The sequence below is a fragment of the Mercenaria mercenaria genome, chromosome 12 (genome assembly GCF_021730395.1).
Source record: "Mercenaria mercenaria strain notata chromosome 12, MADL_Memer_1, whole genome shotgun sequence".
NCBI lineage: Eukaryota > Metazoa > Mollusca > Bivalvia > Venerida > Veneridae > Mercenaria > Mercenaria mercenaria.
This window is the reverse complement of record NC_069372.1, coordinates 54324024-54342002: the sequence shown is the minus strand read 5'-3', so window position 1 is coordinate 54342002 and position 17979 is coordinate 54324024. Positions and strand designations below refer to the sequence as shown.

At 33.4% G+C, this 17979-nt stretch overlaps 1 protein-coding gene across 2 annotated transcripts in view; it reads right to left on the bottom strand.

Annotated features, from left to right (window-relative positions):
- The window catches only part of LOC123534181 (uncharacterized), a 58224-nt gene extending 47603 nt beyond the window's left edge, over positions 1-10621 (bottom strand). For both annotated transcript variants that reach the window (XM_045316293.2, XM_045316294.2), the window contains exons 1-2: positions 10462-10621; positions 1779-1945 (exon numbers count right to left, since the gene is read on the bottom strand). In XM_045316293.2, coding sequence (XP_045172228.2) covers positions 1779-1945; positions 10462-10582 — 288 coding nt within the window. In that variant the 5' untranslated portion in view covers positions 10583-10621. The remainder of the gene's footprint in view (positions 1-1778; positions 1946-10461) is intronic.
- Between the last annotated feature and the right edge of the window lie 7358 nt (positions 10622-17979).

Genomic DNA, 17979 nt, shown 5'->3' with positions numbered 1-17979 from the left:
TGAAAAATATGGCCTCTAGAGAGGTCACAAGGTTTTTCTATTATTTGACCTAATGACCTAGTTTTTGAAGGCACGTGACCCACTTTTAAACTTGACCTAGATATCATCAAGGTGAACATTCTCACCAATTTTCATGAAGATCTCGTGAAAAATATGGCCTCTAGAGAGGTCACAAGGTTTTTCTATTTTTCAACCTACTGACCTAGTTTTTGACCGCACATGACCCAGTTACGAACCTGACCTAGATATCATCAAGCTGAACATTCTCGCCAATTTTCATGAAGATCCATTGAGAAATATGGCCTCTAGAGAGGTCACAAGGTTTTTTCTATTTTTAGACCTACTGACCTGGTTTTTGACCCCACGTGACCCAGTTTCGAATCTGACTTAGATATCATCAAGATGAACATTCTGACCAATATTCATGAAGATCTCATGAAAAATATGGCCTCTAGAGAGGTCACAAGGTTTTTCTATTTTTAGATCTACTGACCTAGTTTTTAACCCCACGTGACCCAGTTTCGAACTTGACCTAGATATCTTCAAGGTAAACATTCTGACCAATTTTCATGAAGATCCATTGAAAAATATCGCCTCTAGAGAGGTCACAAGGTTTTTCTATTTTTAGATCTACTGACCTAGTTTTTAACCCCACGTGACCCAGTTTCGAACTTGACCTAGATATCTTCAAGGTAAACATTCTGACCAATTTTCATGAAGATCCATTGAAAAATATCGCCTCTAGAGAGGTCACAAGGTTTTCATATTTTTAGACCTACTGACCTAGTTTTTGATCGCACATGACCCAGTTTCGAACTTGACCTAGATATCATCAAGATAAACATTCTGACCAACTTTCATGAAGATCCATTGAGAAATATGGCCACTAGAGAGGTCACAAGGTTTTCCTATTTTTAGATCTACTGACCTAGTTTTTGACCCCACATGACCCAGTTTCGAACTTGACCTAGATATCATCAAGGTGAACATTCTGACCAATATTCATGAAGATCTCATGAAAAATATGGCCTCTAGAGAGGTCATAAGGTTTTTCTATTTTTAGATCTACTGACCTAGTTTTTAACCCCACGTGACCCAGTTTCGAACTTGACCTAGATATCATCAAGATGAACATTCTGACCAATTTTCATGAAGATGCATTGAGAAATATGGCCTCTAGAGAGGTCACAAGGTTTTTCTATTTTTAGACCTAATGACCTAGTTTTTGACCCTACCTGACCCAGTTTCGAACTTGACCTAGATATCATCAAGATAAACATTCTGACCAATATTCATGAAGATCTCATGAAAAATATGGCCTCTAGAGAGGTCACAAGGTTTTTCTATTTTTAGACCTACTGACCTAGTTTTTGACCCCACGTGACCCAGTTTCGAACTTGACCTAGATATCATCAAGGTGAACATTCTGACCAATTTTCATGAAGATCTTGTGAAATATATGGCCTCTAGAGAGGTCACAAGGTTTTTCTATTTTTAGACCTACTGACCTAGTTTTTGATGGCACGTGACCCAGTTTCGAACTTGACCTAGATATCATCAAGATGAACATTCTGACCAACTTTCATAAAGATCCCATGAAAAATGTGACCTCTAGAGTGGTCACAAGCAAAAGTTTACGGACGCACGGACGGACGACGGACACCGCGCGATCACAAAAGCTCACCTTGTCACTTTGTGACAGGTGAGCTAAAAATGTGGACATCAGACCATCCACCCCATACTAATAGCTCACCCTTAAAAGGACACACAACTATTACCTTTTCCATCTGCATTTTGGCTTTACGTTTCTCTTTCCTGTCTTTACCAAACTGGCAGTCAAACATTTTATTTCCAAGTATTACAAATGGTGTTCCATTGAAAGCTATTTTTCCATACAAAGCTGAAGGCATGTCTTCCCAAAACACTTTCTTAGCATTCCTCAAATCTTTAAATAAAGAAATAATTTATTACCAAGTGAATGAAATATTGTCATGCAGTACAAAGTCTCCTACTAGACAGCATATTATTTTCTATACTGCTGTATAACATAATGAAATGATATCTGTAAATAATGTATAAATAATATTTTACTGTATATAAAACATGTTAAAACAAAAATTAAAATTAGCAGATACAAGTATAAAAACCTACAAATAGAATAATTTTGGCCTATTATAAAAAGGATATCATATAAGTTATTAATAGTTACAACTAAGGGAAATTAAACCTACAAAAAAAGAAAAACAAGAGCTGTCGGAGGACAGCAACGCTCGACTATTCAACAGCCTTGTCAATTGAATGAATACAAAAGTTGAAAAAGGGGCATAATTTTGTAAAATGCAAAGTAGAGGTATTGAACCTCTGTACTGCATGTCATATCATGACAGTGAACAAGTGTGTGAAGTTTCCATCCATTCCAATTAGTGGATACTGAGATATCAGATTACATACAAAAATTTAACCAAAAACTGCTAAGTCGAAAAAGGGGCATAATTTTGAGAAAAAAAAGAGTAGAGTTATGGGACTTGCTTAGTGCATGTCAGATCATGACAGTGAACAAGTATGTGAAGTTTCAATCCATTCCCATTAGTAAGTACTGAGATACCAGCTTACATACAAAACCTTAACCAAAAATTTCTAAGTCGAAAAAGGGGCATAATTTTGTAAAAAAGCAAAATAGAGTTATGGAACCTGTGCAATGTAGGTCAGTTCATCACAGTGAATAAGTGTGTGAAGTTTCAATCCATTCCCACAAGTGGTTACTGAGATACCAGCTTACATACAAAACCTTAACCAAAAATTTCTAAGTCGAAAAAGGGGCATAATTTTGTAAAAAAGCAAAATAGAGTTATGGAACCTGTGCAGTGTAAGTCAGTTTGTCACAGTGAATAAGTGTGTGAAGTTTCAATCCATTCCCACAAGTGGTTACTGAGATACCAGCTTACATACAAAACCTTAACCAAAATCGGGACGCGGACGCCGCCGACGCATGGGCGAGTGCAATAGCTCTACTATTCTATGAATAGTCGAGCTAAAAATCTATACGAGTCCACAAAAACCTCTTTACCAGGTACAGATAGCTAAAAAAACACCTAAAAATTATATCTAATATGCATGTTGTACCACAGAGAAGTGGTCTCAATTTTCCCTTCAGCCAGTAATAACAAGAAGCTGCGTTCAATAAACGCTTGATGCCCCCGGTAGCATCCTTGTCGATACAAAGCAATCTAAGTCCAGAACGAAGTCAAATTGGTCAATACCGCTCAATACTGTTCAATTGGTCAATACTGGTCAATTAGTCAATACTGACTGTTAAGATATTTTGCAGAGTTTATGAACAATTTAAATAATGACTGTTAAGAGCATTTGGGGTTTGATGAAGGTATTTGCGTGCATTATATTTAGTTCAAGCAACCAAATTAATACTCCCAAATTAGTCAGAAGTGGTCAATTTGTCAGCACTGGTTCATACTGGTCATTATATTGCTAATTTAACTGAACTTCATTTGTAGAAAGTATTTCATAAACTGTAGCAGTCAAGTGTTTGATTCACAAGTGATAAATCTAATTATTTTTACTGGTATTTAATTCAATGAAAAATTGCTGCCTACAACTGGACCCTTTCATTGAAGTGGTTTAATTGTGTTTTGATAGCAAGTGTCACATTGCCTAATTGACACCATGTCTTACAATATACAATAGATTATATGTTGCAGGCCTGTCTATCTAGTCACTTATTAGCTGCCATGATCAATAATCCCACTGTATCAATGAGGTGCTTGAACATGGTACATGTAACTTTATCTAAAAAAAATTAGTTATGCAATTCAAAGTATTCAAATGACCAGTATTGACCACAATATGTGTTGATCAGGGATCCTGTGAAGGACCAAAATTTGAAATGACCAGTACTGTCCATTTCAATGAGTGTAATTTATAGTAATAATTCTTTTAATTAATTCAAAATAAAGGCTATACTTTAAAGTGATAAAAGCATTTAATAAACTAGTATTGACCACTGACCAATCTAAGTATATTGTCCAGAACTGAGCCAGACCAGGACACATTGCCAAGGACCAAAACTGAATCGACCAGTATTGACCATCAATCCACTATACTTTTTAACAAACAAAATTTTGTATTATTCTGATTGCTTTATAATTTTTACATTACTGTTACAGCTTGTTCTAATCTGTTAATGTGCATTATGTAAAAGTGTTGAATAAACCATAAACAGAGGTCAGGTGATGTTTTACAATATAAGATATGATCTGAAACAGACATTTTTATTAGATCTATGCTGTAATATTATCTTGGTTTTATTGTTTTATTTGCTAGTCAAAATTATTTGATGTTCACTGTGTGATGGGAGACATAATTAGCTCCGCCCCATAACTAATCAAAGTGGTTTAAGTTTAACTCTTGATGATTGACAGCCAGAAGTGTTTGAAGTGTGAGACTAGTGTGAAGCATCATGTTTGATAGAGACTGTCTGTAAATTAGCATTCTAACATGGCTCGATTTGATTTCCAGTTAAACAAAGAAGAAAATCAAGCTCTATATATTCTGCGATAAACAACGGTTGACGCGCGAACCGGTAAGAGAGCATTATGACGTCAATTATGACGTCATATTGCCGCATGACGTCCGATATATTACTCCTTGCATAAATGAAGTCCAATATAATATCTATTAAAATATATCAATGAGCATGTCAGACTTCAGAAATATTGCGTCATAAAAATCTGAAAAGGGGAAATAGTTCTACCAAAACTGAAGGCAACCAAGTTATTTTTATTTTAATTTGTGTCATATGAAATGCTTAATAAATGGACCAAGTTTGCTGCTAAGTTACAATCCCTAGATGTTAGTCTCCAGGCTGGTAACATTGCCCGATCCGGCTTTAGACATCTTCATTATTTTTCAAGAAACATGATTTTTTATGTCTAAAGCCCGATCGGGCAATGTTATCAGCCTGGTAAACTAAGGTCAAAAATCATAATTTTATGGTATGCACCACAAAAAATTGTGCCAAGGAAAACCTCCCACTTGAAACTCCAAATATCCCACTTAGTTATCATGAAAACCCCTCGACGGTCAAAAAAGGTTGGGAAGCATGTCCCCCCCCCCCCCACACACCCAATGGAGAATACAGACCGACTTGGACCATGGCTGATTCGGACCAAGTTTACTTGGCTTTTTCGGCCCAAATTGTTTAAGTTTTCCTGACACTAATGTCATGAGTGAAAATAAAATTTATGAGTATTAAGTTTAATGTCTCTAATTCTCACAAATACTTTATGTATCACTTTATTTCTCCTGTACATTCCTGCTTTTAAACTCTTATGCACTGACGCGCACCTGCATAAAATACTCACAAGGGTGTCATGCAGTATTTATAGATAGATAGATAGATAGATAGATGCAAAGAATAATTAAAGTCCTTATTAAATGCATTTTAATTTGTCAAAACTTCTTACCTGCTTGTACTGTGCATATTTTATGTTCTTACTTCAAGTAACCCTCAATATAAGTTTCATGTAGTGTATAGGCAGTGGCTAGAGAACCGGAATCGGTTCCCTAGACAGCGAACTTATTCGTCCGGAACCGGTTCTCTAGCCAAATTACTGTGCATAGGCTAGGGAACCGGAATTTTATTTCTCTGCATAAAGCTGTCGAAATTCACTTTGTTTCTTTTGGAAAGTGTCATGCATGTTATTATCTTAATTTTTTTCACCATTTCAGCAAGCTAGATATAGATCTATGCCCTTTCATTTATCTGTGTTTACTATGGCTCCAAAAGTGTACTCGCTGCATACTGTCCGCCATATTGGAAGATAAACTTGTACGAATGAATGCGGAAGCTGAAATAAACTTGAAATAAACTTAAAAGGTACAAAACAATAAAAGAAACAATTAAAACAAACTAAGTAATTTCTGTCAATTTGTAAATATATTGCTCACATATTTTTGAATGTGTAATGCCGAGGTGTTACAAGCCAGTATATAAAGTGATCAGATAATCTGCAAGAAGTTTTAATGGCAATTAAATTTGTTTGTACATCTATAAACCTGTAATGACGCAAATACAAATTAATACTATTCAAAAAAGTAATTTAAACATTGTACATGTTTAAAACAAATAACATTTAAAAACGACAAAGTAGTTTTCACGCATTCATTTCGTACTAGTTTACATCATTCCAATTAATATGGCGGACACGGAATGCGGCGAGTACACTTTTTTGAGACAGTAAACGCAGAAAAATGGAAGGGAATGGTAAAATTAATTAAGATAATAATATGCATGATACTTAGATCTACTTATAGAAACAGAATGAATTTCAGCAGTGTTATAAAATTCCGGTTCCCTAGCCTATGTACGATATTTTGGTTAGAGAACCGGTTCCGGACGAATAAGTTTGCTGTCTAGGGAACCGATTCCGGTTCTCTAGCCACTGCCTAGTGTATAAGCTATAATCAACATTATTTTCTGAAAATTGCTGAACCATCCAAAATTTATGGTCATTATTGACTGTTAAATAAAAGTTTGTGGTCTGAATCAGCCAAAATATATGGTCATTATCTACTTTTATTCAAAGTATATTGTCCGAATCAGCCAAAAATTTTATATTTGGTCCGAATCAGCCATGGTCCGAATCAGCCTGTTTCCCTGGATAGCAAGATGTTTTGACCCCTTGACACCTTGACCCCTAATAAAATAAGATGACACCTTGACCCCTAGACACTTTGTCCCCTATTGTCCATTTTTTCATAGTGACACTTTGACCCCTAATTTATCTTTTTTTTATTTTGCTTGGTTTAAGTGAAAAATTTACATGTTATATATGTCGATGTTCAGTATTTATAGTTAGTTTTTAGTGTTTTTGTTGAATATTGACAAAGGTTTTGGCTCAAATATTTCACATTATTTTACTTTTTTGAAAGGAACAGACATCAGAAAATAATACAATTTTAATCAAATTTTAATCAAATTTGAAGATTTTGACATCACAAGACACATCAAAGAATATGTAAAAAGGCGATAATGATATGGTAAGTATAGAACAGAACAGAACAGAACAGAACATCACTTTATTAACTCTAGTTACTTATTACAGTAACACAAGAGTGTACAATGCATAATACAATTAAACAAAGCATGCTTTTACACGTGACATAGCATAAAGAAGAACATTTTTTTTTTTTTTTTTTTTTTTTGAATTATTGATAATGATATGGTAAGTATAAATGCTGTATTAAAATATAATGACTTTGAATATCTCAACGATTACTCTCTTATAGTAGATTTAAACATTCATTTAATTTTGGAAAGTACTTAAATATAATTGAAGATAAAAAGTTTCGAATTGCTCTTAGTAGATTTAGATTATCATCACATAATTTGGAAACAGAAAGAGGTAGATATAACAACATGGATCAAAATGATAGAAAATGTAAATTTTGTAATCTTAATTCTTTAGAAAATGATTGTCACTTTCTTCTTGTATGTCCGTTATATAAATATAAAGAATTACGAAGAAAATATTTAAAACCATATTACTGTAGATGGCCCACTCTAAATAAATTTGATAATCTGATGTCTACCGAAAATAGAAAGGAATTACTGAATCTCTACAAGATATTGAAAGTTAGTTTCATTTTTGAAGCAACACCATTTTCCATTTAACATAGTTATTGTATGTTAGAATGTTCTGGATGTAATAATGATAATAATGAAAAGCTTCTCTCAGTATCTGTATTATTATATCAAATATTAAATAAGTCTCACTACATGTCAACTACATGTCAACTCTGTTTAGGTTAGAAGCATTTTATAAATGCTTAATTGCTGAATAAGTTTCTGAATTACACATATTTGGCTATGTTTGATAAGATGTTGAATGAATGCAATTATTTTCCACTGAGCTATAAATATTATAAGAGTTGTTGGAAAACTCAAGGACATATTTTATCAACACAAACGAGTGTTTACATAATTGTACATTATAACATGTTTTGTTGCATTAAAAAATGTCAATGATAAATATGCAAAATGATTTTATAAAATTTACTAAGTATAATAGTATTGTAGTTATTGCAATCAGAATAGATAGATATCAAGGATGTGTTTGTTGATTAATTAATGTAAATGAATATATATTTTGTGGAGTGAAAATTTCACTATTAAGATTTGAACAATTAAAGTCTATGAATGAATAACACTTATTATAATAGCATTTTATTTCACGTTTATCAATTTTTTCAATGTATTTTCATAAAATTGATATTTCAATATTAAATTAATTTCAGATATAAAATTCTTCAAAAATAACATAAATTACAACTATTCTTTAAACAGATTATCAATTTTATCTATCATTTAATTTATTGTTTAAAGGCATACTTGAACTCCATCAATAGGGTGGTGATTGGATTAAAAACTAACTGAGGTGTGAAAATGGGTTACACTGCACTATAAACTGAAGTGTGCCCCTAATTACTCTAATCTTGGTACAATACAATAAACTTGTGTCCTTTAAGTGTTACCAAATGGGGTCTCACCTTCACAACATGCAATAAGTAGGTAACATATATTAATTGAAATGTATGGTGTTAAAGGATATCAGGCTAATATTTTATGAAAATTCCTTAAAATCAAAATAATTAACTTTTATCTAAGTTGAATATTAAAAGAGTTGGTTTACACTGAAAATGGTTTAAACGTAAACATATGTATCAAAGTTATGCCTAATTTATTAGATCAATTTCAGGTTTGTTGCAGGCTCTTCGGCAGGTCTTCCCAGGTACAGATCTACATGGTTGTGCTTTCCACTGGGCGCAGTCCATCATTCGTCACGTGAAGGAGCACGGTCTCGCCAAAACCTACCAGGACAGGAGAACCGTTCATCAGCTGATAAGCAAGCTACTTGCTCTTCCGTTTCTACCGGGTCGGGACATCGAGAGCGTTCCAACGTCTGAGAGAACGTGCCATGACCAGCTTGCATCCAGTGCGGGATCTCTTCCAATACGTCTAGGATCAGTTGTTGGGCTCAAGTTTGTGGACAATTGACGAGTGGAGTGTGTACAGGCAGCCTGTACGCACAAACAACGACTGTGAGGGTTGGCACCGGGGCCTCAACCAGAAAACTGGACGCAGCATACTCCCCTTCTATGTGCTAGTTACGCTTCTTCTCCAGGAAGAAAGTTGGTATCAATCACTGTTGCTCTTGTCTCTCAGCAGGCAGTGAGCAGGAACCGTCTTCAGGTGTACGTGTCAATGGACAATCTTATTGGTGAGCAATGGGACAAGTACGGTGACCATGACATCATGTGTTAAGACATTCTAGCCCGTGTTAGTGAGATTTACGGCCGTATGTAAATCTAAAACTCAACCAAATTGAAAGAACAGTGCCAGGACTTTATAATAGACTGACCAGTGCTCATCATGTAAAAAGTGTACAAAGTGTATTATGTTTTATGTGATGCATTTTTCTTATTTCTGTCTGTTGTGTTTTGTATAATGTTTTATATTTATATTGTCTGTTTCATGTAAATAGTGTACAAAGTGTACTCATTAAATGTATATTATGTTTTATGTAATGTATTTTCTTACTGAACTATTTAACTGTATGAAAGAAATATGAGAATGAAAAGAGAAATGAATGAGTGAAAGAAATAATGAATGAAGAGAAAAGTATTTAGTTTTAGCGTTATTGTATTTATTTATAAAACTGTACATTTATAAATAAAGTAGTATACTATACCAATAAATGTGAAGTTTCGAGCAGAGAGTTATTTTATTATTTCAATTAGTCAATAAGGTTATTTATATCTATAATTACTAACTTGATTAGTAATTTCATCTAAATAATTTCTTAGATAATTGCAAACGTTTGTGAAACATCATTTTTAATAATACCAACATGAGTAAACAACACACATAAACCATACTTTGTCACCTACTCATAGTCTAGAAGTTGTACAAGTCCATCAATACAGCTTTTATCAATGACTTGCATGCACATTAAGAAATTAAACTGCAGAAAAATATACCCCTAGCCACAAAAAAAATGTAAGGGGTCAAAGTGTCAAATAAAAAAAAAGTAGGGGTCAAGGTGTCACTGGAAATAGGGGTCAAAGTGTCACTAAGGGGTCAAGGTGTCATCTTTGGTAAAAAAAATTAAGGGGTCAAGATGTCAAGGGGTCAAACCGTCTAGCATTTCCCTGGAATGGACAGATACCCCTGGACAACTTGCTTACTTGGGCAAAAATAGTGATAAATAGCGGGGTGGGTGTTCCGATACTATCTGGAATGGCAAATTACAGTTTTAATGGTTAAAAAGTTAAAACACAACACAAACTAGTGTCGAATTTATCTGGCAATCGGTTCTGTCCGACGGCTATTATAATTTGTTTAGACAGGAATGGATGGAAAACAGAAAAATAAATTGTATGAACCGTTTCTCCCAAAGTTCTTTGTAGCTTTATAACTAGCGTATCTACTGTTAGTTTTCAGCTCATAGGTCCTTAACATTTGGTGCGCTTGTTCAACAGTTTTGCATTCTGCCATTACCCCCATTTTCAATCCCTTGCCAGATGGTCAGAGACCACCAATTCGAAAAAAAAGTTCTGATAGGTTACAACACACTAAATATCTGTTCTTTATGCTATATAAAATTTACCTATTTCCAATGACCGCAGCACACATCATGACCCATTTTAAATGTATGTAACTTACAATTTCTTGAAGAATATTGTCAGTGATAAATAAAAATCACAAGAAAAGTGGGAATCATGTTTGGTGCAGGAAAATATTTTCAGTCAAATACACAACCTGCAAAATCGGTTAAAAAATTTGACCCAAAATTATAATGGTGGTGTATGATTTAAGTTTTCATTAAAAATTCTCTAATGTTGTTATTTCATTATGAAAATGCTACCTACATGTCAAACATAGAATTGTCATTTGATTTTAGCCAAGAAATTGCAAAGAAAATAAGGAAAATAGCTTTTTAGAGCAAAAAAAACAAACTGAGAACTACTTGTATCTATCATGATGCGACTACCATTTTATTGCCCCATTTTTCTATTTAGTGTCTGTATGCCTATAAGGAAAGCTTTTTTCTCTGACACTGCCAGTTTCATTTGAAATGTAGTTACAGTATTGATCTATGTCCGTTCACAGCTTTCTTTTCGTTTCTTTGTTTCAGTATTCATCTATGTTCGTTTTATACTTACAGTATTCATCTAGGTCCGTTCACAAGTATAATAAATTTACAGTTATAGTATTAATCTATGCCCGTTCACAATTTTAAACTTAGAGTTACAGTACAACTTTAATGTTTTTAACTTAGAATTCATCTTTGTTCGGTTTATAGATACAGTACTCATCTATGTCCGTTCACATGTTTTAATTTATAGCTCCAGTATTCAAGTATGCCCGTTTACAAGTTTAATTCTATATTTACAGACTATTCATCTATGCCTTTTCACAACTTTAATTTTTTAGTTTTAGTATTCATCTATTGCCGTTTTATAGTTACAGTATTCATCAATGTCCGTTCACAATTTTAAAATTTAAAGTTACAGTATTCACCTAAGTCCATTTTAAAGGTACTGTAACAGTATATACTCGTCTATGTCCGTCCATAAGCTTAAATTTATAGTTACAGTATCTATCTATGTAAAATCCATTTTTATATGTTTTTGTAGTTGTTAATGTTGTTTTTATTAAGAAAACAAACAAACATAAATGGCTGTGACAATCGGCGATTACTGCACCTGCCCGTATATACAAACTACAAGCACTCTTGTCGTCCGTTTTATGTATTTCTGCAATATATTAAATTTAGACAAAACAAAAGAAAAAGATTAACCACTTTCCCAACAAACATAAAATGTATATATCACCAATGAATTTCTTGTATATATGTTTTGCGCACATGTTATTGCAAAATGTTAATTTGTAATCTGTGCTTCTTCAATAAAGTTCTGTTCTGTTCTGTTCTGTAGAAGAAACCTACATGCATGAAAATAACAATGTTTTAGCTTGATATCAACAGTGTCTAAGGTTCTATGGCATTTTCAGTAATGTAAGACACCCCATCAGATTTTATCAATAATAGCTGTCGCGACATCATTTTCATGCATTTACCCTAAATATAGCCTTGTTTAGCCCTATTTTGTCATTTTCTACTCTGATCTGCATACAAATTACACATTTAAAGTGTTAAATATGTTCACTTTTACCTCTGATTGCCAGAAAATAGCAATCAGTAGACTATGAATATGCAATTTTTGAGAAAAAAATACACTCAAAACAGTAAAAATGTGATATTTTGGGTTTTATCCTTATTTACAATGAAATTGCAATAAATATGTAATTTTCTATCAAATTTTAATCAAAATAGCCCATTTTCACATTCATCTGGCCAGATTTCAATTTTCACCAATGTCATCTTATAGGTTATAATACACTAAATAGCTGCATTTCTTCTTTAATCTAAATAAAACTTACCTATTTCCAATGACCGCAGCACACATCAGGACAATTTTAAATGTCTGTAACTTATAATTTCTTGAAGAATATTGTCAGTGCTATTAAAATCACAAGAAAAGTGGGGATCATGTTTGAAGCAAGAAAAACATTTTCAGTCAAACACACGACCTGCATAATCGGCTAAAAATGAGACCCAAAATTATAGGGGTGGTGTATGATCTAAGTTTTCAAGAAAAATTCTCTAATGTTGTTATTTCATTATAAAAATGCTACCTACATGTCAAGAATAGATCTGTCATGTGATTTTAGCAAAAAAAAAAAAAAAAAAAAGAAAATAAGGAAAATAGCTATACAGAGCAAAAAAACTGTGGACTATTTGTATCTGCCATTATGCGACTACCATTTTTTTTTTTTACACCATTTTTCTATTTAGTGTCTGTATGCCTACAGGTTACATTCTACCAATTCAATTCCTTATTTATTTCATATTAACAACAAAACATTCAGATCTCATTTTCAACACTTTTAGCGCATTTCAATGATATGAAAACCATATACCTATGGTCATTTAGTATGACATGTCTTCTAATCAAAAATAGAAAATATTGACAGGTTATCACCCTCTAAAAATGCCCACATGAAAACAGCCATTTAGCAACTACGTGTAGGTAGACATTTTTCGCAAAGAATAAAACTTTTTCCAGAAAATTCTCAATGAATATGGTCTAGATCTTTTCTCAATACAATAAGCAATAAAAATAAGCCAAAAATTTAACTGTCACCTTCTCATGTCATTTCATTCATAGCATGGAACTACATTTTGGAATACATCACAAGTAACACTGAGTAGTCACTTCTGATTTGATGTAATCTGTCCTTAAAGGAAAAAATTCTATACTCAAAAAGTTTTATTTTCACTTAAATTTTAGCAGTAAGGCATAAAAAAATTGTTTGTTTCCGGTATCCCGACATACCCTAAATTTTTGGCCTGACCCTAAATGTTTTTATGGCCTTGGAGAATATTTTTTTCAACATATTTAAATAAGTTTCAACACTCTTGGCCTAGTGGTTCTCAAGTCACTGTTCAGGCTCCTGTGACCTTGACCTTTGATCAAGTGACAAAAAATAGCAATCAGTAGGCTATGAATATGCAATTTTTGAGAAAAAAAATACACTAAAAAACAGTAAAAATGTGATATTTTGGGTTTTATCCTCATTTACAAAGAAATTGCAATAAATATGTAATTTTCTATCAAATTTTAATCAAAATAGCCCATTTTCACATTCATCTGACCAGATTTCAATTTTCACCAATGTCATCTTATAGGTTATAACACACTAAATAGCTGCATTTCTTCTTTAGTTTAAATAAAAGTTACCTATTTCCAATGACCACAGCACACATCAGGACAATTTTAAATGTCTGTAACTTACAATTTCTTGAAGAATATTGTCAGTGCTATTAAAATCACAAGAAAAGTGGGGATCATGTTTGAAGCAAGAAAAACATTTTCAGTCAAACACACAACCTGCATAATCGGCTAAAAAATAAGACCCAAAATTATATGGGTGGTGTATGATCTAAGTTTTCAAGAAAAATTCTCTAATGTTGTTATTTCATTATGAAAATGCTACCTACATGTCAAGAATAGATCTGTCATGTGATTTTAGCAAAAAAAAAAAAAAAAAAAAGAAAATAAGGAAAATAGCTATACAGAGCAAAAAAACTGTCGACTATTTGTATCTGCCATTATGCAACTACCATTTTATTTTACACCATTTTTCTATTTAGTGTCTGTATGCCTATAGGTTACATTCTACCAATTCAATTCCTTATTTATTTCATATTAACAACAAAACATTCAGATCTCATTTTCAACACTTTTAGAGCATTTCAATGATATGAAAACCATATATGGTCATTTAGTATGACATGTCTTCTAATCAAAAATAGAAAATATTGACAGGTTATCACCCTCTAAAAATGCCCACATGAAAACAGCCATTTAGCAACTACGTGTAGGTAGACATTTTTCGCAAAGAATAAAACTTTTTCCAGGAAATTCTCAATGAATATGGTCTAGATCTTTTCTCAATACAATAAACAATAAAAATAAGCCAAAAATTTAACTGTCACCTTCTCATGTCATTTCATTCATAGCATGGAACTACATTTTGGAATACATCACAAGTAACACTGAGTAGTCACTTCTGATTTGATGTAATCTGTCCTTAAAGGAAAATTTCTATATTCAAAAAGTGTTATTTTCACTTAAATTTTAGCAGTAAGGCGTAAAAAATTGTTTGTTTCCGGTATCCCGACATACCCTAAATTTTTGGCCTGACCCTAAATGTTTTTATGGCCTTGGAGAATATTTTTTTCAACATATTTAAATAAGTTTCAACACTCTTGGCCTAGTGGTTCTCAAGTCACTGTTCAGGCTCCTGTGACCTTGACCTTTGATCATATGACCCAGTTTCAACATTCTAGGTCAAGTGGTTCTCAAGTTATTTTCCAGAAATTATTTTACATGACCAGACCCCTGTGATCTTGACCTTTAATAGACTAACCCAAAAACCAATAGGGGTCATCTACTCTGCATGTTCAATCATCCTATGAAGTTTCAACATTCTGGGTCAAGTGGTTCTCAAGTTATTGATCGGAAATGGTTATCAACGTTCAGGCCCCTGTGACCTTGACCTTTAACCGAGTGACCTCAAAAACAATAGGGGTCATTAACTCTGCATGACCAATCATCCTATGAAATGGGATTTCAGTACGATACAATAAAATTTCAAGGTTTTATGGCTTTTTCAGTAACGTATGCTAACGCTCAAAATTTCCCTGAAAATAGCTGTTGCAGCATCATTTATGACCACTTTTCCTTGCTGGGGCTTATTTTTTGCCATATTTCATCAAGTTTTACCATAAACTTACTATAAACTGTACTCAAATCACACACTGTTACTGCAAAATATACCCAAACTCACCCCTGACACCTAAAATTTACCAATATTTAGTCAGTTACAGTAGTATTTTGTTACCAGTAACAAAGGTCCATAAATGAAAGTGTATTTTAGTTTTATAACCATAGTGGATGTTACTTTGTGTTACCAGTTGTGCCCTTTTTTTAACAGAAGCATATAGGCTGTTACCATTTGTTGCTAGTGTTACAAGGTACACAAAGATAAGAAGACATTGACCAAAAATAGATTTCCATGTTCTATCCACAGTGACCTAGACCTTTAATACTTTCACTGCCTACAAGATGGGTATACCTGTCCCATTTCTACTTCAGCCTATCTGCCCGTCTTCGGATTTCCTGACATTCCAACCTATAAACAACGCGAATGACATCACATGAATTTATCCCAGAGCAACCAGTCATATTAAAATGTTTTCCATCTGTGTTTGCTATTGTATTTTTAGAATAGTGTGCACAGAAAAGCCCATAATGACCTAAGTGACCTGGTAAATTTCCACATTTCAAAATGTTGGACGGCGATTCAACTGCGGGGTAAAGTAGACAAAACAACAGCTGTCCGTAAGACGGCCAAGCTCGACTATTCGAAATATTGTCACAGAAGCAGGAAAATATTACCCAAAATGTTAAATATCAAAAGAGTTTTTAGTTCGAAAGGGGACATAATTCGACCAAAATGCATATCAGACTTATGGGACTTGATGCTGTCAACTACTTTTATAATCCCAAAGAAACATGTTAAGTTTCAATTCCATATCTGCATTAGTTTTAGAGATAGTAACTTGCATGTAAAACTTTAACCAGAATTTTCTAAGTCCAAAAAGGGGCAAAATTTGCCAAAAATACATGTCAGAGTTATGTGACTTGACCCAGTGAGGTTGATAATTGATCTAGTAAATGAAAAAGTAAGTTTCAAATCTGTATGCCTTTAAGTAATAGCTGAATGTACTTGCACGCAAAACTTTAACCAGGATTTTCTAAGTCCAAAAGGGGGCATAATTTGGCTAAAATGCAGGTCAGAGTTATGGGACTTGATGCTATCAACTAGTTTTATAACCCCGAAGAAACATGTTGAGTTTCAATTCAATATCTGCATTAGTTTAGGAGATAGTAACTTGCATGTAAAACTTTAACCAGGATTTTCTAAGTCCAAATGGGGGCATAATTTGCTCAAAATACATGTCAGAGTTATGGGCCTTGAACAAGTGAGGTAGGTAATTGATCTAGATAAAGACAAATTAAATTTCAAATCTATATGCATTTTGGTAATAGCTGTATGTACTTGCATGCAAAACTTTAAGCAGGATTTTCTAAGTCCAAAAGGGGGCGTAATTTGGCTAAATGGCAGGTCGGAGTTATGGAATTTGATGCTATCAACTAGTTTTATAACCCCAAAGACACATGTTGAGTTTCAATTCAATATCTGCATTAGTTTAGGAGATAGTAACTTGCATGTAAAACTTTAACCAGGATTTTCTAAGTCTAAAAGGGGGCATTATTTGCTCAAAATACATGTCAGAGTTATGGGACTTGACCAAGTGAGGTATGTAATTGATCTAGAAAAGGACAAATTAAATTTTAAATCTATATGCCTTTTGGTAATAGCTGTATGTACTTGCACGCAAAACTTGAACCAGGATTTTCTAAGTCCAAAAGGGGGCATAATTTGGCCAAAATGAAGGTCGGAGTTATGGGACCTGATGCTATCAACTAGTTTTAAATCCCGAAGACACGTAAAGTTTCAGTTCAAAATCTGCATTAGTTTTGGAGATAGTAACTTGCATGTAAAACTTTAACCAGAATTTTCAGAAGTCCAGAAGGGGGCATAATTTGCTCAAAATACATGTTAGAGTTATGGAACTTTACCCAGTGAGGTTAGTTATTAACCTAGAAAAAGAATGAATAAGTTTCAAAGCTATATGCCTTTAAATGTTAGCTGTATGTACTTGCATGAAAAACTTAACCAAGGGGTGACGCCAACGCCAGGGTGAGTAGAATAGCTAGACTATTCTTTGAATAGTCGAGCTAAAAATTTATAGCTGTTTACGGTGATTCTTCCCCCATTTAGCCCTGAATGTATGATGGGTATACCGGTCTCGCATTTACGTCAGCATATTTCAAACTAAATTAAGATTATTTTTTAGAATAAATCTGTTCATTTGTGTGCATTTATTATTTTTCTTTCTAAAGTTACAGGTTTGTATACTTTCTACGAACAATAAAGTCTCTAAACTATTATGTCAATACTAAGGTGATTTCCAGGAATGTGCCTTGGCAAATACAGTGTACATAATGTAATCAGGTCCTCAGCAGCGAAAGGGTTAATAGTGTCTCTAAAACGAATAGGGGTCATTAACTCTGCATGTCAAATCATCTACTTTTGCGATTGTTATATCAAGATATTTTACCATGTCAGTTGTTTTTAGTTCAGTACCATGGAGGATGTAAGGGTACAGTAGATAATTTTCTTCTTTTTTTGTTTGGTTTGGTGGT